The sequence below is a fragment of the Hippoglossus stenolepis genome, chromosome 2, assembly GCF_022539355.2.
Source record: "Hippoglossus stenolepis isolate QCI-W04-F060 chromosome 2, HSTE1.2, whole genome shotgun sequence".
Lineage (NCBI taxonomy): Eukaryota > Metazoa > Chordata > Actinopteri > Pleuronectiformes > Pleuronectidae > Hippoglossus > Hippoglossus stenolepis.
The window spans coordinates 4,051,856-4,078,605 of NC_061484.1; the positions used below are offsets into that span (position 1 = coordinate 4,051,856).

At 40.5% G+C, this 26,750-nt stretch overlaps 1 protein-coding gene across 1 annotated transcript in view; it reads right to left on the reverse strand.

Moving 5' to 3' along the window:
- rptor (regulatory associated protein of MTOR, complex 1) overlaps nt 1-26,750 on the reverse strand; it is a 153,715-nt gene that overhangs the window by 80,907 nt on the left and 46,058 nt on the right. Inside the window, 3 exon segments of the mRNA XM_047342165.1 lie at nt 9,539-9,714; nt 18,402-18,548; nt 19,924-20,082. Coding sequence (XP_047198121.1) covers nt 9,539-9,714; nt 18,402-18,548; nt 19,924-20,082 — 482 coding nt within the window.

Genomic DNA, 26,750 nt, shown 5'->3' on the forward strand with positions numbered 1-26,750 from the left:
GAGCAAGTTCACAAACTAAAAGGTGAACACACAAAGCTCCAGGACGAAGTCAGAAATAAGGAGGAGCTGGTGAAAAAGGAAATTAGGAAAAGACAAGCTTCTACCAAGTCGTACCTCGCCTCCCAGCACAAGCTCAGTGACATGGAGAACGAGCTGGACAGCGGAGAGAGGAAGTGGAGGAGAAAGGTGGAGCAGCTGGAGACAGTGAAGGTGGAGGACCAAGATGAACTGCTGAACCAGGAGACAGATTATCCTCCAAAGAAGAGAGGAATGAGAGGACGTCTGCCCTGAAACCTCGTTCCCTTCATAACCCACCCACTCCTTACTCCTCCCTTCCTACACTCCCTACTCTCTCACCCCTCACCCCTTTCCTACTCCCCAAAACAAACCCCTCAATGCCCACCACTAACCAATAATGTTAAAAATGTATATAATAATATAATTCAATAATATATGTATAACATTTACCTGTGTGTGTTTTTTCTGAATATAAATAAATGATTCATGATTCTAATATATTACTAGAATGTTGGTTTTGTTTGTTAGTTTCTATATTTAAATACATCACAAGTCGACAATAGGAGTTCACATATCGTTTTAAATCAAATAGTGTGTGAATCATTGTGGTGATGAGTGGAGTCTTCATGCTCTTAAAGAGCACTGGGTCAACACGCTTCACTCTGCCAACTGAGAGGAACAAAATTAAATATCATTAATGCGTCTTTTACACCAAACTCAATGAGAAGATAAGACTGACTCCCAGAGGAGCTTGCTTCTCTGTTTTTTACCCATAAATTCATTACAATTGCTGACAACAACTTCTGCCTACAAAGCGCTGATTGGTCGAAGGTCAAGTAGTCAGTGACAACAAATAAAGCCAATTGGATTCTTGGTCTGAGATTCCTGGACCGTCAACAATGGAAACTAATAAATCTACATTTCAATCCTACAGTCAGCCTTTAATGTCATATGGCAAAATACATGGTGCCTGATGAGCACAATGAAAGATCTTCACTTGTAAATGATCTGTAGTGTAGAGTCAAGATTATAGTAGAATATATAGTAAAAAAGAAATGGAAAGTAAGGAATATTTTAATTTCAAAAGCCTCTTTCCACATTTCTCATTGTTACATGAGCTCGTAACAAGCTGCTCATTTAGTGGCAGCTGCAGTACAAGGACTTATTTCATAGCAACATTTGAAATGATGTTGCATTATGATGAATGTGAGCTCTTTGATCATCACAAAGACAAGTGCGGAGATGGAGAGGGGCCTGTCTGATGAGCATAGGATCATGCTTCATTACTTCATTTGAAATTAACCTTAGAGTGTAGTGCTTGTGGTATACTGGCTACATAATGCTAATTAAAACATTTCCTGAACGTACAGGGATGTTGACCTTGCCTATACAGCATAATTCAGTCCGAATGGAAATCTATCCTTAAGAATTCACACAGTATTTCCAGTTCCACTGCACTGCTACATATTTCATTTGGGAATTAAAACAAGTTTCCGTTTCTGCCTTAACACCACAGAGACAGACTGCCGCGATGATGTCACCCAGAGACGAACCCTGTAGCGGCTCTGGCAGCGAATAATAAAACAACTGTTGAGACAATGACTGGTGATTTGTCAGGGATACGAGCACATTTTCTGACTCACAGCGGCAAGTTACACATTCAAACTTTACTTATGTGCATATATATATTAATGAGCAGATGTCACCTGCTGACATGATTGTTTAGGTAGACGATTGTGTGTGTTAGTACAAACTGATTTAACTGTCTCACCTGCATCCCAGGGGAGCTTTATATCATATGGGTGATGAAGTAAAGGAGTATATTTTGAAGATTTAAGTAACACGAAAGTACAAAAAGCCAAAGGTATGTTTGCTATTATTTAGAAATCCTCTACATAAGTTTTTTCCCACCTGACAGCACTAACTAAGTATATTTCTTAACTGTAAAATGTTTTGCCTACTAAATCTTCACAGTTCTTTTATTACCATATCAATCCCCATCAAAAATGTTTATGCTCTGTGCTCTTGTAAAAAATAGTAACAATAAAGAACAGTGTTAATCTCTCCAGTAGAGTTCACATAAAAGAAGAGTCTGTTACAAGAGGATATGGGCTTGGCCAAATGAACCTGTTGGAGACCTTAGGGCAAAACCTGACTGTTGAGTCCCCAGATATGCTCCACCTCCATCCTCCATCAGACCCCCTGGCCTCTAACATCCTTTAGGGACTTTAAGGCATTCTGTATGGTTCAAATGGCAACTTCATTATTTTCACATTGGCAGAGCTACTTCCACACCACTGTGTCAGCACTGGAGAATGGACTGGCTACACCAATTATTATGCTGCTATTGGGGAAATATGCTACGGCTTGTTTGTATTTAACAATCGTCTTGAGCTTGTTTTGGTGAACTTGGGGATTTTGAAAATGGTAACAGGCTGAAATGGAAGAGGAGGAGAATCACCTGAAAGAAGCGCCCATGGCAGGCATATATCCACAATCTGCATCCGGCGAATCTTTATTTGCCTGTAATAATTCTTGGCAACATATCATGTAATTATGAAATGTTGCTTTTGTGCAGTTGCTAAATGTTTGGGGAAATGAAATCAAGACCAACTACTACTACTATCCTAAATCAATACTACCTGTGTAACCCTTTTGACACAGGACCCCTTGAAGCCCCTTGAAGCAAATCTCTGATTTGCAATACTGAACAAGACAAATACAATTTGATTTGACTGTTCACAAGACAGGTAAACATTTGTTTACCAAAACTTTAAAAATACCAAGGGCCTATCATAGTTGACATTGAACTAATGTGATGCAGTTAATCTGATTATCAAAACAGATCAACATGCAGTGAACCTTGGATATTTGAGGACCCCGGTGGTCTTCAGTTTTAGGTCAGTTGTCCAACTTTGGTCAATGGGCAGTGTCTTGAAATAGTCAGTTTTTTTAGATTTTCAAATTGGCAGCACTGTTAGCTTTTTTGTGAGATGTCTTAATTTTTGCAGTGGCCTTGTATAATTTTTTTAAAGCCATCCTACAATGATATAAAACAATGAAGAGTTATGGTAAATAAATAATTTAGCTTGTGACATATCAACTTTTTAACTTTTATTACGACAAGGTGCACAAAATGTATATGCAACTGAAAGCAGCAGTGTGAGTCTTCTTCATGATCAGGCTGTGGAACAATTGTACACGTGTGACGTCAGCATATATTGAAACCTTAGGAACAGGGCAGTGCTGAGGTCTCATATTTACTGTATGTATGAAGTGGTTTTCTAAGGTAAACCTGCTGTGCTCTTAAAATTCTTAAAAGGGTCTCCACACGCTAGTCAGCTAAGATATATGCAGTGTTACATAACGTTTCCTCTGTGGTTGATCCTACATCGAGAATCAAGATAGGTGTGTCAACACTTTTCCACATAATTTACATTTCAGTTGTTAAAGCTAAGACTCCCATATGGTTTGTGTCTCTGTGTGTGTGTTCAGGCTATAAATACCAATTGTTAGTGTTTATTTTTCCTCATTCCGCATATAGAAGCTGGAAACATGTGTGTGTGTGTGTGTGTGTGTGTGTGTGTGTGTGTGTGTGTGTGTGTGTGTGTGTGTGTGTGTGTGTGTGTGTGTGTGTGTGTGTGTGTGTGTGTGTGTGTCACGTGGGCCCTTACTGCTGCATTCCCATTAAAATATCATCTGTGTTGCTGCTCGTGAAAAAACTCATGTTTACAGCACATACATTCAGATAACGAGATACATCTTCATCTCACCATCGTACGTTTCATAGCTGAGCAGCGAGGTTGAAAAACTTACATGTACATATCATCATCGGCATTAACAGCGTGTGTGCACTGCCTCTGTGTAAGTGCACACCTGATTATTCACACACACGCAGGAAGGCATTGCACTCCAGGGTCTGCGTTAGCATGTGTAGAGCTGGTGGTATTGGTGCAATATTGAAGAGATGGAGAGCGAGGCACTTGCCAAGGAGTTGGCTCAGCCTGCTTTGCATTCTACAAAGATCCATCGCTGCTGCCTGCTTCCTCCCTAAAGGGCTGAATTACAGAGGTGATGCACCCTCGCATCTCCCTGATAAGTTACTCCAAAGTAATCTTTCTATTGTTCATGAGGAGCCACATTAGGGTCTTCAACAACGGTGTAAGACTGTGCTCCCTGCTCTGGGAGGCTGTGCTATGTGCTGGTAAAGAGGTGCTTTGATGAAATGCTAATGTAGGTGTGCTCACATATTAAACTAATGATAACATGCTGATGATTAGCAGATGATCTTATTAGGATGATCATTATCTTCAAACATTTACTGATCACTACTAACCACAAAGGTCAGCTAAGATTGTAGCATCACCACAGTGTTAACTGTTAATCAACATTCATGAATCTACCACATTTCACACAATATCCTATTGTTACAGATATTACACTTTGACCAAAAGAGTGATGCTACAGAAAAAGTCAAACATCTCAAAGTTATTATAATATATGGTCTGTGAATATTAAATATCATGACTGGCAGTCCAAATAGGACTGTCATTTTACATTTGCATTTGGAGCTACTGTTGGAACAAGGGGGAGAATAACAGCAAGGGATAGTTGCTGAATGAAACACTGAGGAGGGACCTATTTCATGTTCTCTTCAGTAAATCAGGCATCATTGCTCATGCTGCTGAACCGGAAATCTCAACACTTAAAAAGATGCAGCTGCATCATGATGAACAAGCCAAACGGGTTGTGTTTGAAACTTATCAAGTATTATTTCTCATTAGTCAGAACTTGATTCTTGAACTTGAACTCGACCTGCACTGGGTAGTGGTGCGAAATGAAAAGTTTTAGAATCACTTCAGTGCTACGGATTCATCCTCTGGGGAACTTGAATAGTTTTAATGAGAAAATATTGTAACACTAGAGCCCCAAATAAGCTAAAAAAAGAACTGTAAACGTTCTTTCCTTCATCTGTCTCCTGCAAACCCCTGATTTCTCCCTGTTCCCTCCATCTCTATTTAAAGACGCTCATCTCCTCCATCCCTCCCCATATAGCAGCAGTGGGGAAATCCCTTGAAGATGGCACTCCGTCAGTAATGATTTTCTGCTCAGCTGAGCAATGAAAGGTACATATGCACTCATTCTGCCTGGCACTCCCCATCTCTCTCTCTCTCTCTCTCTCTCTGTCTGTGTGTGTGTGTGTGTGTGTGTGTGTGTGTGTGTGTGTGTGTGTGTGTGTGTGTGTGTGTGTGTGTGTGTGTGTGTGTGTGTGTGTGTGTGTGTGTGTGTGTGTGTGTGTGTGTGTGTGTGTGTGTGTGTGTGTGTGTGTGTGTGTGTGTGTGTGTGTGTGTGGTGTGTGTGTGTGTGTGTGTGTGTAAACCCCATCATCCATCCCTCAGTGCATCTAATTAAAGTTTTAAAGCCAAGGTAAGCCTGCACATCAGTGAATCCCAGCATCCGCCCACTCTCAGTCTGCCAAACTCCACCCCAGCCCTTCCCCATTTTCTCCTCACCCTTTCTCACTCTGGGGCTGTGTGGAATTACAGAGAAGACAGCTCCGCATGTCTTCATTTACAAATAATAAGCAAATGGGAAAGTCAGCAACTAACTATATGAAGAATAGGAAGAGGGAGGACAGGGTAAGAGGGAGGGGCATTATCCTGGGAGACTTAGGAAGAGTTCCATATCTCAGAGAAAGTTGGGGAGAAGGTTGATGGAAATGCAGACCACAGCTGGCATGTTTATTCCAGTAGGGAGGTTTTTGCGCATCGGGACTCTTCTCAATCAAATTGTTATTCTCTACCAAACCTGACAGGAGGACACTGAGCGGCAGCTGTGGAATAGGTGCAGAATTAGTAATGTCCACCAGCATGCAGTACCTTCCTCCTCCAAGACCTTGAGTTTGAATCAAACCTCTGAACAGCAGTCAAAAGTGGGAAAATGGCAAATTCTAGGTGTGGCAGTAGAAGTAGAGAAGAATCCTAATGTCCGTAATTGACTGAGTAATGTCACTTGTAAGAATGGATTTTAGTGCATATATAGATTTGAATATATGCAACCTATACATCCCACCCCCTCTCATCAGTCGCGTGAATGCGCACTCAACAACTGCCGGAGGCCGACCTTTCCGTGAGTCCCCCTGAGATCACTGTCACCTTGATCAATTGTATTGCCTCTTGACCTATTAGTAAAGTAAGCGAATGATGTTAATGTTGTTTTGCGATGAAAATGGAAGACGCTAGCAAGGAAAGCCGTTGTAAGTGGATAATCATCACACCATAGCATCTAGGAAGTGGTGTGTGGAAGTGTTTGGGTTTTGGCCGTTTGTTTTCTTTATACCATGCAACTGCCTTTTTGGAAAAACCGACAGCCCTAAGGTCAGTTAGTGGACAGACGGATACACCAGCCCTGCGAGGACCAAAGACGCAGGCTTTTATTTATTTATTTTTTCAAATGACTTTTTGATGGCAATCGGGACGTGTTGAGGATTTCAACAAATACGATAAAAAGTGTTTCAGTAACAAATCACCAACCCTACCTTTAAGAGAAGTTCTCAGAAAGAAAACAAAACACAATTTCTAATACTTAGATTTTCTGAGAAATCTCTATTTATATTTATTATTATTTTCTTTCAAAATGTAAATAGAAGTCGACTAAATAAATTATCAACCAAATGGTTAATTTCTACTTTGAAGCTTTGGTGTTCACATAATATTCATGCTGAATTAGCTTATCAAACTCATCTGGGCTAAGTGAGGAAATGTCATATATAATGCATATCTAGGCTAATACAGGAATAAATTTCTCCAAGTTCATTACCAACCAACAAGTAAAATTCATTACAGAAACACTGACCTGACTACGTGCTTAATAGGAAGGAGAGGTCCCAACTTTCCCCTGCGAGCAATGCCATCCATTTCTGGAGGCAGTGGGTATTAAGGAATAGCTCAGTCAATATTATCCAGCAGGTTTTTAGCAACTTATTTTCCGTAATGGGTTGTTGGTAGGGAATATCAATATTAATGGCAAAGCACCGAGACCTCATTATGCTGAAGGTCATAGCGGGCTGTGGATTTAGAGAGGAGGAAGATAAACGAAATCTTTCACCATTTATGGCAGAGAAGAAACATTCTGCTGGTTTTGTCAGACACCTTCCCAAGGCGACCTGTCATCCTCACTTACAAACTGAAGTTATCCACCGCTTTCAAATCTTTGGCTCAACATTTGTTAAACCATCCTTGTGACTTCTAATGTGTGCAAAGTGAATTCAGTCATTAAAATGCAAAGAACAGTGCAGGTAAGTGATGATTAATGACACTAAAGGGACCTGGTTCACTGCAGAGACTCTGAATACACTGTAAGCACGTAGTTCTGTGCAGGATGAGTTGATCACCTGCAGACACTCATTAATATCAATACCCTAAATACGCCTGATTTTTTTCCTGTCCAGATACATGATCTATTGGATCCTGGGAAAACTGTAAAAATGTTCCTGGTGCGTACCACGTCCTTCCACCAAGTGTCGTGGAAATCTGTTCAGTTGTTTTTGTGTGACCCTGCTTACAATTAAACCAACTGACAAACAGACAGGGGCCGTCTGTCGATATGTACCTGAAATTACACCCCACATGCAGATGGGGAGCTACAGCAGATACCAATGACACATTCATGTATGTGTACGTATTTTATGTTGACAGGGGATCGGGGCTGATGTAATCATCTTTGCCGTAGTGTGAAAGCTACCCCACGCTCACTGTGCCCCACAGACAGTCGACTGGCTGACGCAACTCATGTGCTCCTGCCTCAGCTTGAAGCCCCATCAGTACAGTCCTCTGAATGAATAATGCATCATGCTGCTTTCATAGAGTATTCGGTGCCCTTCACCTTTCCTCAAATTTTGTTATGTAGCAGTTTCTAAAATCATTTAAATACATTTTACACTCATCAATCAACACTCACTGCCCTTTAAGGCAGTGGAGAAAAGGTTTTAGAATTTTGTTTTAACAGAAATATCACAGTTAAGATTTAGCTCAGGTACCTCCCATTTCTCTTGACCATCTTTGACTACAGATAGAAATTACACAAGATGTAGAAACATCTTAAAGATGATCAAGAGCTGAATTCAAGAGTCATAAAAATGCTTTTCTGACAAACACTGAACATTGGATAATCTGCTGAAATTATCTGGAAATGTCTACATCAGTTGCAGCGGACATTCTACGGACTTTCTCCAACCAGCCCTGAGTAAAAACTCTGAATAATGTTTAAATAAGCCCTTGTGAGAATACAGCAGGAGATTATCCTAAGGGTTCACCTGGGGCAATTGGGCATATTGATGTGGTTTCTAACTTGCGAAACTGAGAAAAACTAAATATACAAATATCTCAGGATAAAAAATAAAAAAGAGGAGCCATTCACGTAGAGGACACCGAAGAAGATGTCCATTTGGAAAGGCTTTGATGTGATATTAACCAAAACACGACCTCTGCAGCTGCAAAGATTCTTTTGTTGTTGTGAATGTGTCTGGAGAATCTCCTGCTGCCTTCATATGTGAAAGGAAAACTAAATTTGAACTACATTGTCAAACATTTTCCTGAGTTCATGACTAAATCCAGCTAAAGTAAAGGGTCTGTATACTTAAGTGTTTTTATTATTTTAACACAAGGCTGCGACATAAAATGTGAAAGAAGTGAAGGAGTCTGAACACTTTCTGAATGCTCTGGGCATCAAGCCAGTGTATGAGCCATGTCTCCCACATGAACTCATTTTGCCTGAATATCTTTCCCCTATTCTACTGAAGCGTGTTCCACAGGGATCATCATCTCGGCTTCGCTGTGGATGATGTCGGTTTACATTAAGCATCCTAGCTGAATATTTCACACCATGGGTGAATACTGAGCAGGGTCGGTGAACAGAATAATGTTTGCTCTCAGCTCAGGACACATCATTGTGTCCTCTGAGTGCCCGAGCAGCGATCCAACCTGCTGCTAACAGGCTTCATGAATGAATGACTGGCACATCATTTACTGCTCGGTCAGAGAAAACGTGTGTTCCTTTTATACATGATAAAGAATAAAGAGTTACCTGGATGAGAAATTTATCAAAAATCCTAAAATAAAGGCAAAATTATTACAAACTTTTTGATTAAAACCTCAAATTATAACAACCATGAAACTTTCCTAAGTAGAATGTTTGTGCTGATTTTCCATGCTCTTCATAATCCTTTGACATTTTCTTACCTACTGTGAAAAACCATAACCATACATCTCCTGTGCATTGATATGAAGTTTCTCCTCCTGCTGTTTAAAGCCTATCCTGATTCATTAATGGAGCACACTGTCAGCTAAGTGAAAAAAAATCCACAAAAAAACCCCTCATTACTTCTGAGTGAATTTAAAGCATATTCTGAATGTAGCATGTGGAACACATATCTATTGAGTTCCTCAGTGTTTCAGACTTTTAATGTGTCGTCAGAAGCTGAATTGTGGAAATGGGAAGGTAGATAAGTGTTAGACGTTACCATCGTAGCGCAATCTTGATGGGCGTGGTGAGGCAGGAAGTGAATAGGTCAGCGGGGAGGTCAGGGTTCATGGGCAGCAGCTCGCTGGCCTCGCAGGCTGCCAGCTGGATGCAGTTCTTCATAGAGGGGGGCAGCGGCATCTGGGCGAGTGGGTGGCTGGGGTTGATGGCTGCCACCTGAACAGACACAAAATGACAGAATTCGTTAACACTTATGACTCAGACAGCCATGAGTGCAGCAGGTACTGCCCTTTGTCAATGCAACATGATAGAATCACTTCCTGTTTGGCAATTTGTCTTCAAAGAAAAAGCACATTTGTTTTGTTGATGCATTGCTTTGTATCGAGCTGAATTACAGAGCTTTTATTTCGAAATTTTTTTAAATTGAGTCTCAAGATTGTGTCGATGCTTAACAGACCACTGAAATAGCCGACATGTAATGTATGAAAAAATAACAGCAGTCCAGTAACTCATTCGAACTTGAACAGAATTTGTCAAGTGACCACAGTGCTGCATCATGCCTGTAAAATGAGCATCTCCAACCAGGAGGGTTTCAACTATACAGCAGGAAGTGATGCCAGAAAGAATCTGGGTTTCAGACGGGAAACGCTGAATTATTTAATTGCTCCACAGTCTGACCTGTTGTCTGAGGACATGACTGACTGAAGGACAGAAACAAACGGGTAGCAGGTTGAAAGACATCTTGACTTTAAAGAGGTGAAACTAGTTTGAGGCCAGTGTTTGTGTCTGTCAGAGGACACTGGTGCTGATTTCTCCATTCTGACCTTGTACGTCGAGCAGTTGTTTTCATCTGTGTGTGTGTGTGTGTGTGTGTGTGTGTGTGTCTGTGTGTGTGTGTGTGTGTGTCTGTGTCTGTGTGTGTGTGTGTGTGTGTGTGTGTGTGTGGTTTTCACCAAACTAGCTGGGATTGTTACCTGGGAGGGTATCTCGATAAACTTTTGGAGCTTATCAGTCAAAGTCAAAATATGATCCGAAAAACACATTTTTCTCTTTGAATAATAGAGACGTTCTAAAGCTCATTTTAATCATAAAATGACTCTCCATTATAGAAATATATGTGACATTATAAAATAGTCACAGAGAAGTTAGAAAATAATGTCGTGCATTGTTAAAAAATCCTACAGAATCTTGAGTCCTGCATTGTGTCAGGTACAAACTAAAAAAAAAACCGGGGTGGGTAGTGGCTGAGTACTGTGTATGTATAATCCCGGGTGATGGGTCAGGTCACGGGACATATATTAACGGGTCACGGCAGGTCTGGATTTGATTTGGAGTTAATTGCAGGAAAAGGGTCATGTCCAGTTCGGAGCTTTTCGGGTGCAGGTTTGCAAAACTTGATCTGTGCACGACTCTGAAATAGACATGACCTAGAGCTTATAACTCGAAAGGTTATTTATGATCATAAGGTAGAAGTGATGTCATGATGATAACACTAAGAAGTCACATGATGACATCATATAGTGTAGTACTGCATTAACTTTTGAAACCAGTAAGACAAGAGACACAATCTACATTTTATTTAGATTAACCAGCTAATGGATTCATCCTCATGTGGTGTAAATGATGTCTTGATCATATAGAAACAGATGTGATGGTTACCCTGAGCTGGACATGAGGAGTGAAAGAGCAGCTGCTCCACACTGATAGGCAGTGAGGAAAAGTGGTGAAAATACGCACAGAATAAAGACAACTTGGACAGGAAATAACATTACAGATGGAGAAAAAAAATGAATTCTTTGGCGTGTCAGTAAAAAATCATCTTTAGTCCTGGTGTGAGTTTGTGCAAATGTCCGGCAGTGGCACCAGCTCTTTGGCTATTCTCACTGTTGCCATTACTGTGGCAAGATGTTTGTGTTTATCAGATTTGGCATCTTATCGCTGCTACCCGGAATTTTTAATTTTCGACTTTTGTACAAAGGAAAATCTCCAGTTCATTTCAAGTCAACTAGACTCTACACTAAAAACAGATATTCATCATTTTTTCCCAGAGTGAGCTCAAACCCATTTAAATGTATTATCAACTGAACCTTGTCTACAGAGATGTGTTTTCTATCATCTTCAGGAGCTTCTGTAATGTGTTTACCACATTAAAATACAGAGCCGGGTAAAGAGAAGAGGAATTTCAGTGAAAAACCAAGACACACTGTGAGTTCAACTCTTTTGCTTCTTTATGTACAACATGAGACAAGCCACAAAAGTCCCTTCTTTTTGTTTTGTTCTCCCTCTGTTGAATAAAAAACAGGAGGGAAATTGGACTGCAAAAGAAACACACAAGTCCTCTTTTCAGGTTTGCCACCGTGTGCTTCCAAACAAAACACTGCATTTGAGGCACTGCCTGAGACATTTTGATACCGTAATGATAATGTGATAGTTTATCGATCCCTGTGAGGAAATTTTCTTCTTGCTTTGCCCCCTTAGCAGGCAGCCGTCGGTGGTAAACAATCCTCTTATCTGTTTTGGGAACACAGTTAGTGTGGTATTTCGACACTCGGTGACGGCTCCGTCAATACTTGCCAAAAAGAAAAATGAAGGAGGCTTTCATATGATGTAAAACTTTAATTATATTTGGGGCTCTTGACAATTTATGTGCTCATTGTGTTGCTGTAGGGTTGATTTGTTTGCCGGGAGTTGAGCGTGGTTCGTCTTTTGCTAAATAGGCTTTAATGAGCTGTGGGTCTTAATGGAGGCAGCAGTCCAAGACTTCTCTTTATCATCACTGACTGTTATGGCTTGTTTCTTTTCACTCTACAGCCCTGCCCATGTTAAGTAAGAAATTAGGGGGAGATTATTATAATTATTATTACCTCTTTTCTGCAAAGCTCAAGCCTCTATTATTCCAAAAAAGTCTGCCTCATGCTGCTCATCATTTTAAACAGTTTTTTTCTTTTCTAAATAATATGTATCCATAACAATGCCAACTGCACCTCTCACTGGCGTAATGCCATGATGAATTGTCTAAGGAAAAAAATTAATAAAATTACTTCACACCTTAACTTTTTTTTTTCTTGCCCAATTCACTTCAAGCTGGAACATTTGGGTGGGATGCATAAATAGGCTGTGATCGTATTCTGCACACCTGGACTAGCTGAGTAGAGAGGAGATTTGGTATAAATTACAAACTGTAACTGTGAAGTATCTTGAGGAGCTATAAACGGCCGTAACGGTTTTCTGTTAACGGCAGCGAAAATGCTGCCTCAAGTGCTAAAACCATTTCTGTGTTTGCAAACACTTCTGGGGCAACAGGCACTAAGGCTGAGCAGGAGTCGGTGTGAGAAACCCACAAACTGTCTGGCACCAACACCCTTGGAAATCCATCTACAGTGACACATGAATACACACAATTATGCAAGGGGGCACGGATATAAAATAAGAGAACACATATGTTCACATGGGCACACATATTGCACAGTAGAGCGGGTGAAACACCAGAGCTTGAGAAGAGAAACTACTTCTTTGGCGTCCCAGTTTGCAATGTGCTGGAGCTTAGCGCCTGACGCATGGTGGGGTAAACCAACATTACCTGAGGCGAGCACAGAGAGGACTCGCTCCCCTTTCTGTGCCCAAAGGGTGAAATAAGATAATTAGAGCATAAGACGGGAAAACCAATATGATCTACAGGCTGCCCAAAGAAAAACAGGAAACAAGGCAGGAGAAATGCTATCTCTACAGTAGGCTGCACAAGCAACACAAAGTAAAGTGTTTTCTTCATAAAACTGCCATGACCTGATTCAAGTGTTCAATCCAGTTTCCAGTTTAGCTAATCAAACTGAAAAAAGACTTGTGATGAGGCATTGTGGATTTATGTAATGCCTCTGCGCTCCTGTATATACTGCACACCCTTCCTGCTCTCTGCTAGTCCAATAACTCATTAGTTGACTGTATAATAAGTGGTGGAACTCAGGCAGCGGCAGCTGAAGCTCTGATCTCAGTGTGAGACATGATGTATTTACAATGCTGCTCTATAAGGGGCTCTGCACGCACATGAATAAATCATTATATTAAATATACAGAAGAATAATCTTAATTAATGGGAGGGGGTGTGATCATGTGTGTATCTATGCATGTGCCCCTTTTTCCCCCACAACATGCATATTTAATTTCTCTTGGAAATGCTTGCAGGTGTGAGTGCGTGCCCGGTCGTTTCTGTGTGGATCTGTGTGGATCTGTGTGGATTTGTGCCAATCTTCTTGTAACACATTTCCTCTTGTCCCTCTTTCTACGTCTATAGAAGAAAATGTTGGTTTGCTCGCAGAGACAGACATAACAAACAAAGCAGCGCTCATTTCTAAAGTCTCTTGAGGTGTCAACCTGACAACATTATCTCCTGAGAGTGGACAAAGTCTGCTGCAATGATCCTAACCATAAATACGACAAGATTGCCAACAGAAGCTGATTAATGCCAAGCATCCATTATAATTATCACATTAGCATATTGGAATCTCACAAATTATCATGAAAATTACCATGGCAGCTTTCTTTTTCCTTGTTTCCACTGGGGATAATCAGGGTATTATTTAATAGATAAAAAATTCCTTTTGGAAAACCCCCCACTAATTTCTCAGACTAATCTTACAGGGGAGGGGGATTTCAGATGGAACACGGAATCACGGCAGTCACACACGTGCACGCAGGGCAACCAAAAGGCAACTCTTGTTGAGCAATACTTTTTACAAATTAATCATTTATTAAACTGATAGAAGGAGCTGGTGGAGGCTTAATGTGAGCAGCCAGGCAACATGAAGACCTAACCCCCAACACACACACACACACACACACACACGCACCTCTCTTTCCACCGTGCAGCTAATGCAGTGGCTATGTTTGCTGAATGTATGGAGGAAGTGATGAGATATTTAAAAGGAAAAAACAAGGGCCTATAATAGAGCACTCAGAGCATGCGCATGCACGCACACACCCACACACTGGCTGACTGATTAATTGAATGGATTGAAGGAGGAGGTTGATGTGGAGGAGTCATGTAACACCTCCTCCTATCTTTCCCCTCATATGGATCTTTAATGCTCAGCCGTACTCGTTTAAAAATGGCTGACAAAACTGTGCATGTGACGCTTTATCTTGATCCCACTTGGGACCACCCATGAGCATGCACAAAGTGTTGCGTCAGAGGGATATGGGTGGAGATGTGCATGGGCGAGGAGGGGGACTCCCCGCTTGGATCATCTCCTGCATGATTCAAAAGTCTCTGGAAGGCATCGCCTCTCTTTACCTTCCATTACCCCCTCCCTCCCATTTCCCATCATCGACTTCCTGTACGAGTGGGTGAGAAGGACAAGCACTCAGGTGGAAAAGTGAAATTTCTTATGGACGTTATGCAACTTCCCTTGCATTTAACTGGGGGACCTCCTCTATTTATTTCCCCATTGAAACACTGCAGCTAAACCCTGAAGCTCCCACCTTTAAATAAACACTTTTTGTGCAGTCATGCAAATAATGCCTTCAGAGTACACGGTGTGCCCTGCAACCATAAAGTTAAAATACTGTCTCCAACAATGAGCAAGTGCTTGTCCATTTTTTTTGCGTCAGCCACATAGCAGATTTCAGCTTTGGGTGACACTGCCACTTCACAAGCTTCACTGCCAAGGCTGAGGGCAAATGTCTGATGAGAATTACACTTAAATACCAAGCTAAAGCTAAAACTTGAATGTTGGCTGTAGCTTTTAAAGACCCCAGAGCGTTCCCTTACTCATTTTCCTTTGTCCAAAGTAGCTCCAAGATGAAGGAGTTTGTGACCCAAGCAATGGGGTTTCAGCTCTGCTCTATTTGAAGCTAACTACTAAAAACTGAACGCCTTCCCAAAAACACATTAGATAGCAACTATTTAAATAGCGGTTGTAACGTTCAGCACAGCAGTTATTAATTTCATTGCCTATAGATGGCAACACTGGCATGCTATTACTCTGCTTTCCTACAGGTACTGTGGCCAGGACGTCTCACACAAACTCATTAACGGAAAACAACAGACAACTAAAATGCAAAAGTGACAATACAACTTCAAAAGCCAAAGCTTAACTACATATGCTGTTTTTACAATGTGTGGCTTTTGCGGTTATGTTGTAGCTTTTGTAGTTGTGTTTTGTGAATTTGTGTTTTCCGTTAATGTACTTGTCTGAGACGTCTCAGTCACCAGGGGCTGTAAGGTGGTGTGAGCAGTCGTACACTGAATATAATACTAAATGTAAATTTTTTAGGTACTTGACAATCCTACAAATCACAACCCAGTTCCATGACACAGCAAAATGCTGAATGGACTGCATTCATAAAGCACTTTTCTACACCTAACGACCACTAAAAGAGCTTTACACAGGTCATATTCACCCATTCACTCAGAGTGCTTCTATTTATAGCATATACTCGTGCCTCCCATTCACACACTAATGGCATAGTCATCAGGTACGTCATCTTTCCTGGAGCTGGGAGTCAAACCACTGACCTTCCACCTGACCACTCTACCTCCTGAGTCACACCTGCCCTCAATAAAGACGTGACCTGGACAACGAGAAAAATCTTGTTTGTACATAGCTAATTTACTCTGGCAAATGACTACATTGGTCAAACACAAATTATATGGTGCAAATGATTTATTCAGTATTTCTGCTTCCATAAATTAGGAGTAAGTCTCTGATGTTGAGCCTGGTAAGAGTTTAGATTTTATCTGTGGAGCTGCAGCCCTAACATGATCTCTGCAAAGTTAAACAGAGAAGAGCAGCAGAGGCTGAGGATGGTGAGAGACACTCGTCACGAGTTCTGTCAAATACTGCGGCAACTCAACAGTTTGCCTGCTGCCTTCACCTTTTCTTTAACTGGTAATGCAGCTTTCACAGCAGCTCTTCTTTCCCTTCGCTTTGCCTCTGTGCGCCATACTTCTCTCTCTCTCTCTCTCTCTCTCTCTCTCTCTCTCTCTCTCTCTCTCTCTCTCTCTCTCTCTCTCTCTCTCTCTCTCTCTCTCTCTCTCTCTCTCTCTCTCTCCTCTCTCTCTCTCTCTCTCTCTCTCTCTCTCCTGCTAATCTACAGTCCGACTGAAACTGCTCCATAAATAATTGAGATGAATGACAGCATGGTCTTATTAGGAATTCACATAACATGCCACAGCCAGGAAAGAGAATGAGAGAGAAGGGAGATGAAGTAGTGAAAGGATTGGGGCTGGTAATACTGTACATGTTGTGTGTGTCTTTGTGTGTATGTGCGTGGGGCGGATAGCAGCACTGAGCACATCCTTGATTTGTAATAGCTGAGAATCATGACTTGACACTCACTCGTGCCACTTAGATCTCCTGTATAAATACTATATAGATGAGTGTGTGTATATTTGTTTGTGTTTTTGTAGTATGTGTGCAAGTAACATATCACCCACTTTTCCACTAATAACCCATAAACACCAGCAGATAATCTTCTGCCTTTGCTTTGGGGTTGGGTATCGTTTAGTTTTTTTTATATACTAGTACTAAATCGATACTTTTCAAAAAGGTTCCATGCCAAAATTGATACCTTTTCTTTAAGGGTTGACGATAAGACAATAGACGACTTCTTTTTATTGCTAAGGCAAATTGGAGCTCGAAATTTAAGTTTTCAACCGTATATGATTTTTAGGTTTATTGAACATCCCCAAAAACTCCATGAGAGCTGGATATAAAGACACAAAAAAGAACAATGTTATTTTATATAGCTGTCCTTACAATTGCATAGCATTTCCATAGCTCGGAACCATGCTAATTAAACATTAACTCCATTTAACAATTAATAAGAGCAAAATACTACTGCTAGACATTAACTTGATACACAAACTACATCTTAGCGTTACTGTTTAACAACAAATACTAACCTTGTGTCTCTTCGGAGGGTTGCCAATACTTTAATATTTTCTTATTGTCCTTCAATTTCACCGTTTTCATCACATTTTTCCATTCGCAAGTTACAGGTCGTATTTTACAGGAAGTCTGCATCTGTACCGGAGCTTTACTTTTAAAATTAAAGCACGTGTGTACAAAAATGAAAATGGGATCGTCTGACCTTAAAACGAGCAAAGATTTTTACCATAAAAGCAACAGAAATAATTCTAAACACTAATAGCAATACCATAAATTGGGTTTACTGCATTAACTGTATTACCAGTTTAAAGTATAATTACCTTGAATATAAAAACATAAATAATCTCAAAACTATACAGATTTGCATAACAAATGTCCATAACGAATAAAACCTGACCTAACTTATAATATTTTAACACTAAAAAACAGTTTCAGTGTTTAATTCAGCAAAATATTCCAGCTCCAAACTCATTTGTCTCCCCGCTGTGGGAGCCAGAGACGCCCACACTGCCGGCTGATGTGTTTGGCACAAGGTCACAAGCAGTCAAACATGGAGCATCTCTCTAATTTCAAATGTACCCTGTGTCGCCTGGTGCTTCAATGAGTTGTTCATGTTCCTCAAATGTCAAAATCCTTTCACATGAAATACAGCCACAATTTCAAATGTTAAGCTTCAGGCATTTTGTTTTTATGTTGACTTGAGTTTCAGGTAGCTACTGGCTAACTGTAGGCTAACGTTACAAGCTGCTAGAGCCGGCCCACAAAATGAGGCACCGAAATCCACATTCTGATTCCGTCCAGTAGGTGAGGGTCGGGTAGGAAGCAGCTCCTGACTGGCACCACATTTTGGTACCAAATCATACTTGTCTACACTCTGACTGCATGCGTTTGTAATACAAAAACATTTTTTCAAATATATGTATTTATCTTTCTGCCAGTCACCTTGTACTCATTCATGGCTGCTTTGTTGTAAACAATGTGCAAAGCATGAGTGTGTTTGGTTGTGTTACTGCCCACCTCCAGTTCCTGCTCTCTCTGCAGGGCAAACTGTTTAAACGACTTGACGATGATTCCAGCATTGGAGCAATCGTAGACGAAAATGGACGGGCTCCCCATCCACGTCTGCAGGTCGTAGATGGACAGTGGGATGTACTGGGTGTAGTTCTGAAAATAAAAGTTGTGAGAGAGAGAGAGAGAGAGAGAGAGAGAAGGTGCTAAAGTGAGAGTAGATCCTGGTATTGCTGAGAACTCACTTTCATAGATTTGTGCTTAATTATTAACTAGTCATCTGTTTGATGAAGAGTGTGAGCAGAGCAGAGGGAGGGAGAAATAGTTGAAAAGGGAAAATTATAATGAGGGGGAGTGATAGAGACAGAGAAATGACGATGGTAGAAACGCATGCAATTATATATAATAAAATTTGGTTCCCTGACAACACTAAATCCCAACTGATCTCCTGTGACTGTTGCCAGTGACACGGCAGTTTCATTTTACAGGAAAAGGAATGAGTATGAGGAGATAACGGAGGCAGGATGAAGAAAGAGAAGAGGACATAAGACATGAGGGTGCAATGGGGACAAGGAGGCAGCAGCTAAGCCCAGACAGCAGCGGTGCATCACTGTGAGTGGGTGCTTACTTATAGGACATGGCAATGAACAACTTAATATTTTATCTCTGATTCACAGGTCATCGACTCTCTGCACCCAAGTGGAGCTAAGCCCTGGGATCACAGCCTGCAGGTACACTGTGGTTTTATGTTGGGTTGTGAAATGATTTGCACTTCTTGACCACAACAAGAACCCAGGAACCTTTTGAGGTGCTCATGTAATTTTCATCCATCTTGACCACAGGGAACTCAGTGTTATTTCAGTTCCTGGGAGAGAGGCTGGACTGGCCACTCCCGTGGTGCACTTGCTGAAGCTGAACAGTAGCTGTTCAGATTCAGGCTGCAAGCATTCAGTGGTTGTACCAATATTAGGACTAGATAGTAGGATTTCTTTTGATGGTATTGACATTTTAAGCTAGGATTGGGAAGCCTGGAAAAAGCTAACAAGAGCAGGCTACACAAAAAGCCATCTGCCCTCTTGTCAAAGCGACGCCCCCAAAACACATGAACATGCACTGCCTGACAATTGCGAGAAGCAGATTTTCTGTGACTCGCTCGCTAACTTCTGGCTTCAGGCATTATTCCACAACAAAAGAAAAGCTCAGTCTGAACTGCTAGTCTTGCCTTTTGCAGTCCCATACAAAATCTCTCCAAAATAAAAGTAGTGCAAGTAGTGCAAGAGCTTGTTCCATTAAGCTGCCCAACAACAAAATAAATGAAAAACAAAGTAATTCAAGTAACTTTCTGGGGGAATATCAAAACACTGTTATTCCTTAATCACATAATATTTTCATTTTTGTTGCACATGTGATTAGCCTATGACATTACAACAACACATAATCATGCTATCTTGGGACCTCGTTCCAGCAAAGGTTAAGAGCTGTAGAGTGAGTGCGTGAAGGTGGGGAAAAATGTCGTGTTGGTGTGTGATACCTTATTAAAGACCCAGATCTCCCCGTTGACTGTAGGTCGTGGCACCCCGTGACCGTTGTAGTGGAAGAGGACTCGCTCCTCCTTGGCGTTACGCCTCAGTGACGTGCAAAGCTTCTTCACCTCATCCACTGTGGGGTCCAGACTCTGTTTGTAACGTGCCTAAAAGACAGGAATAAAGTGAGGAAAATGTCATGACTCAGGCATTTTAAAGACTAAGGACATACTCACATGTGAAAGTCTAAACCAAGGTTCATGTGTTTGCTACATTGTTTACATTTGATCTGAGTTGTATGACATACATACATCCTGTCATCATTGCCTGCATGGGCTGTATCTACCTATACATGACATTGATTGGTTTGTAGAAAGGAGTGCGTCTGACATTGGCGTGTTGTCATTTTGGTGGGTAGTAGTTAATCCATTTGAACGGATGAAATTAATGAACCAGTTGATTTAGTTGTCACTGTAATATCATTAGGGTATTACTCCCAGCATCACCAGTAATTGACAGTATGAATGCACCAAATGAACTTCCTTTTCATTATTATTAACATTATATTGTCTTTGTTGGAGGCCAAGACAGCAAGCTATCTTGCGAGCCGCTTCTTTTTCTTCTTCTATTGTATTATACTGTCTTAACTTCCTGCAGTTGGTCTGCAAGTCTAAAGTACCAACTTCACACTGCAAACAAACAAACCTTGGTGCAGTTTGATCTAGACTGAGACCACCTCTTATGTCAGTTGGCCCAGAACCTGGTTCGAGGCGCCTTTCACACCTATTATTTAGAATCGGACTACAATGAAAAGTCAGAGGGTCCAGACCAAACAAGGAAGCTGGGAAAGCTCACTAAGACAGATCACTTAACACATAAAATCACACTACACGATATCATGTTCAACACTTGACATGCCTGTAAATCTTAGAAGATGCTCAGAGCGCAGCAGATTTATCATTACATCCCTATGAATCATGTTAAGTGACGCAATATCTGCTGGTATTGGTGGGGTATGAATTAATTAGTATCATACTGGGGGAGAGAGAGAGAGAGAGAGAGAGAGAGAGAGAGAGAGAGAGAGAGGTAAGACTGTATGGAGATGTACATCTTTGAGAAACTAGGCTGAACAGCCATGAGGGGGATTGTCCTGCTGGTTTTCATTACTGATTTTTTTCATGTTGTGTGCATCACAGGCCTTGGTGTGAGACACAACCTGAGGTTTACTGCTGTTTATCTTAATTGGAAACATTTCTCAAATATGGCATGTCACATTATTTATATTTTAACAAGCTGAAAGGAACCACATGAGGTTAATAGCCATTTGAGGAAACAACTTGACATGTTAAGCTGACCTACATGCGCTTAAGTAGGAAAGAAGATATTTATCTAAAATCTCAAGGAAACACCAGGGGACTAAAATGCAAAACACATTTTGCAGCACTGCCAAGAGGGGCCACCTGGATACAGTAAAGGCTATAATCTGAGTTTTTCACCACACAAGCCGTAGTGTACTGATGTGAAATAGTCAAAATAATTACTTCACTATTGATTTCATAATTTATTTTGTTTTTTCTGTGGGTTTTTGGGGGGGGGGGGTTAATACAGAAGCAGAGTATTGACATTTAAAACTAAACAGACAATATACTATACACTATTTCCTCCTGCACAAATGAAATTAACAGATCAAACTGAAAAGTTGTTCTATTCTATTATTCAATTCCAACTCTGTCGTTTCAACTTCCCAATACCTTTAACCATGTTTGATGATATTAATTCAAATTTGACAGTGTGTCATACTTTTGCTACAATATATCTATCTATCTATCTATCTATCTATCTATCTATCTATCTATCTATCTATCTATCTACCTATCTATCTATCTACCTATCTATTAATATTTAACGACATCGACAGATAGGAACATTTTTCTATTGATATAATTTCTTCCATATGGCCGAGTCATTTAAAATATTTTTTCACATGTATTGATAGGTTGTAAGGTATTGTTTGTGCAGCCAAGGAATAAGGTCCTGAATCAGCAAGCTGACAAATCTGAGACATTTGGTTTGCACTGATCTAATATTATAATGACTCACACATTATGTCAGATCTATGAGAGCCCTTTCATATAATTGAACAACATTGATTTGAACTAAAAACTTGTAGATGTAAAACCACAAGGATTTGCTGTGGGAATAAAAAAGGAAAGCTTTTTTCGGGTTTAACAAACGTGTTTTAAACAAGATGTTGAAAGAAGATAGGAGATAAAACAAGTACAAGTCTTGTATAATGCTGTTTTACAAGCTTCGCAGTACAGAAAAATAGAGAAAGGCTCAAAAAAGAACACAAAACACTGCAGTCGATGCATTTCCTGTTGCCACCTGTTGCTTACTTTCAATCATGCTTCACCAGTGTGAGGAATTTTGTAAGAGTGAGGTCAGCGTGATGCTGGCCCATGAGTCTGTATACATAGGGTGGAAAGGCTGCTTCAGAAACTTTAAAAGGAGTAGCGGCAGGAGAAAGAGCGGACATGTGGATTGTTCGTGCTTCTTCAGTTTATCAAATAATGTGTGCGAGTGTGCATGGATGGAAGGGACACAGAGGTGTCAACTAGTTATGCAACAGAAAAGCACCCGGTTCAACTCGTCTGAATCATAATCACACTCACCAGGGCCCTTCTGTTATACAACTACATGCCTTTTACCAAACAGCCTGCCTCCTGTCAAATGGCTCTGAATCACAGGAGGAGCCTTATTGTAACCACAACTTCTTACAAAACTTCCAACAACTGAAACTGGACAAAAAAAACAACGCTCTTCAGACTGTGTTAGACGTGAACGGCCAACCAAGCAAAGAGAAACAGGACTGTAGGACTGAACTACTTGAAAACAATGAAATGACTATCAATGGCGCAAGTACCTAAGTCAAATTAAAAGCCCTTGAATCCTCTCAAAATCAGGTTACAGCTCTTTTACTTGTATTTGTTAAATGCTCCATCGTGCCATGACCCTGAACCCCTTCGCTGAAATTATAATTTAGATTTATTAGTTTATTACATGTATTTTGTGTATTTGTGTTTCTGCGGTTGCCCATTTTGGCTGCTGTCAAGAAGGTGTTAAATACAAAAAGAAATCCGTGTTTGTTTGTTTCTCTATTAGTTATCGCCATTACACAAAACACAACTTGACAGATTACCACGAAACTTGGTGAAAAGATGATGTCTGGGTCAGTGTCCATTAAAATTTGTTGCGGATCCAGTTGCCCCCAATCCTGTTACTGTAACTTTAGTGCAAACTCAAACTTTCCTTGATGTTTATTTGCTGTCTTGACAAATTTTATATGATGTACTTTTTTTCAGCCCTAATTTCATCAGACCGACCGAGTTGTGTCAAACTCACCACCCCGCTGCTACAAGCTTCTCTGCACTAACAGAAAGACTGTTTTCAATATTTCAACTGACATCCAGCTGATTTTATTTCTTCCAATCGCTGTTACTATTATCATCTGTGAGACTCTTCCTACAATGATATGTCACATCTGTCCTACATCTCGCTTTCTCAATACAATTTACTTTATTATTTATCTCACAACGATAACTTAACGACAATTGACAAAACTGCAAAGTTGAAGTGACTGGAGATAAGTGAACAGTATTTCTAACAGAGCACGGACCTGAAAGCTGTATGCATGAATGCTGTATTTATGACTCTTGGAGCTTTACAGTAATTCACGATCCCTGCTGCTTCAAAAGCTAGAGTTGTGACATCATTAATATTTAAATTAGGTTAAATTTGTTGTAATCCTTATTTAAACAGTGCTAAATGCAGTGATCCGTATTTAAACGGTGCTAAATGCTGTAATCCTAATTATTAATAGTGATTTGTAGATTCGCAGAATAAAACTACCACATGCTCATTGTTCATCACATCACGTATCCCACAGAGGCCAAACGGAACACCCCTTGATCCAAGGTGCCACATTTCTGCTTCCCGCATCTGGATGAATTGCAGTGTGATAGCAGCGATCGCAGTCTGATACAATTTGGGTGTAATCAGATAAGAGTGCCTGAATGCTGAGAGGCGCTGCACTCATCCCGACGATACCAAGTGGTATCTGAATGGCAAAATAGTGTTAGTGAGGGACCTGCAGTGATGGAGGTAGAAGGCCTGAAATCAGATTTGGTATCAGAGAGGAGGTCTAGAGGAGATTTAACTCTGGAGTAAAGTGCTGAATCAAATGAGGAAAGGAGGAAGAATGAGAGGGAGAGAGAGGCAGGAGGGACAAGCGTTTACACCTTCTTGTAGATATGACTTCAGATTATTCCCAATCGTATTTAGATGCTTAAGCAAAGCTGTGCATTTAAATTCATGACAGCCGAGCAAATTAAAAGCAAGTGGCTCTGAGAGTCAAATTAAACATACAAATCAGAATTTTGTGGCAGAAAGAGAGGGGTGTGTTTGTGTATATTTAAGAAGTCTGTGTGCTTTAAATAACCAAATTTGACACGTTAGTGCAGCACAGTGGTGTCAGGTTTTAAGGGTTCAGGAGTTTAAACTTGACAGCCGCTCAGGGCCTTTCTGTGTTTGGATTTTGCATGTTGTGTCTCTGGGGGGTTTTCCGTACTCCAGCTCCCTAACAGTCCAGTGACATGCAGCCTAGGTTAACTGGAAACTCTAAATAACCCGTACAGTTGTGAGTGTGAACAGTTGTTTGTTTTTATATGTTGGTCCTTTCTGGATTGACGACCAAGTCCGGGCTAAAAATTAAACCGTGTGAACATTTTGTATCACAATTATAGTGGACAAAATGATCACGGTAATCATTATTATGGCGGTATTATCAAATGTGGTGTAAAAAATTACTGATACACATACTATATTAATTTCACCAAGTGAAGACATTACAGTAACAAAATGGACAGAATGGATTCGGACAGAATCATTACAATATAATCTTCATTTTGGGTCTTTTCATACATCTTTCATGCATGTTTGAAGAAGTAATTTTTTACAGTTTCTATTGGCTCTGTCAGTAATTTACTGCTCCTTTCTGTGTCTCTATCATTCACACTGCGCACTGGCAGCGTAATCTAGCAAAACCGAGCATACACACTTTAATTCCTGTATTTATGAGTAAGGTTAAAGGAAATGAATGTAAGTCAATGCAATGTCTTCTGGAGTAATTGGGATATATCCTTGTGTGCGTGCGTGCGTTTGTGCGTCCTCGGCCTGGAGGGGGGGCTCCAGCCTCCTGTGAAGACCGCCTCTCTCTCCTAAACTGCAGCTGTTTGTCTCTTTCTTCCCCTCACACAACCCTGTAAAACACCTCAATTATATGCATCAAGGCCACAAGAAACAAACTCTTAAAGGTGTGCTCAGTGCTGGCTGAGTCACCATTTATCATCGTGTCACTTCCTGAGACCAGGCGACCTTTTCAAAGTACTGTAAGCATTCAGGATGCAATTAAACTACAGGCAGTTAAAGCTGTACAGAGCAGTGGGAGCCTCTCTGGCTTTCGTGACAGGAAACAAAAAGATACAAGTTGTAAAGTTCTAGAAACTTTTTAAATTATCATCATGATTCAGCACCAATGGGTATATAAAGTATAAAATACATTGAACTTATAAACAAATGAGTATTTGATATATTTATATAAATGTATACAGTTTAATAAAGTGAGTTACAGCTGAATGAAATGCCAGCCATTCATCTATTCAGGTAAAAGAGGCTATTTACTCAAGAGTTAAGAAACCCAAGGACGTCAAGTTGGTCGCCTGTGAAAGCAGCAGACGCTTGTTGTCAGAGACAGGAAATGGGAAAAGTCAACCTATGTCCTTTCAATCACCAATCAATATGTGAGAAACACCGGGCTTAGTTAGATGTGAAGTATACTAAAGGAAGAGAGACAAATGAAAGACAGGGGCAAAAAACTATAGAAAAACAGAGGGAGTAGAAAGATTAGAGGTGCTTCAAAGCCTAATCTCCTCTGTTAGATCACTACAGCCATGAAAACCCTCATCAGTGACTTGTTTCTTTGTTCTAATGTTTTTCTTACACCTGATCTGAGCTGATCTAAATATCAAGGGGTCAGACTTTGCCAGTACTAATCAGCACACAGGACCCTGCCACATGAAACTTGCTTTAATAAACTTTTTATCTATCTACAGAAAAAAACTTTCAAGCAAAGTTAGCAGGCATCGGATTTTTCGCTGCCTGTTCAGTTCTCTACATTAAAATGCTAAAAATCTGTGCTGACGCTAATTAATAATAATGATGTAATGCAATGTTATTAATTGCATAGTGGCGAAATGATTAATGTGTACTCTTGAAGCTGGTGCTGTCCAAAGCTTCACTCGGTCACTGTCATTTAAAAAGACCAGCAAAGTGGTGACTCTCCTCGACAAAAAAATGGGTTGATCGTATGACATCCATTTCCTCCACTGTCGTTTGTGTGTTCAATATTTGATGCGTGTTGCTTGAGGAAAATAGGGTGTCAGATGGATGAAAATCATATCTTCTTCTGCTCATTAAAACGTCACCTTGTGGCTAAGGGTTGTGAACATTAATTAGGTAACCACTTGAAGCAGTAGGGATTCTGCCTTCTCAGCCATCAAAATGGGATTAGAGATCTAAATTGAATAGCTGAGTTGTAAATATTTAGAGCTTTAGTTACTTTCCTACGGTGAAAACTAAACCTTATTATGTTTGATGAGGGATTCAAAAGGTTATGTTTCCCATAAAAAGATTCCATATTTTATTTGCATGTGATAAAATCCTAACAAAACAAAACCGTAAACCACAGCCACTGAAACTACAACTGTGCTCAGATCTC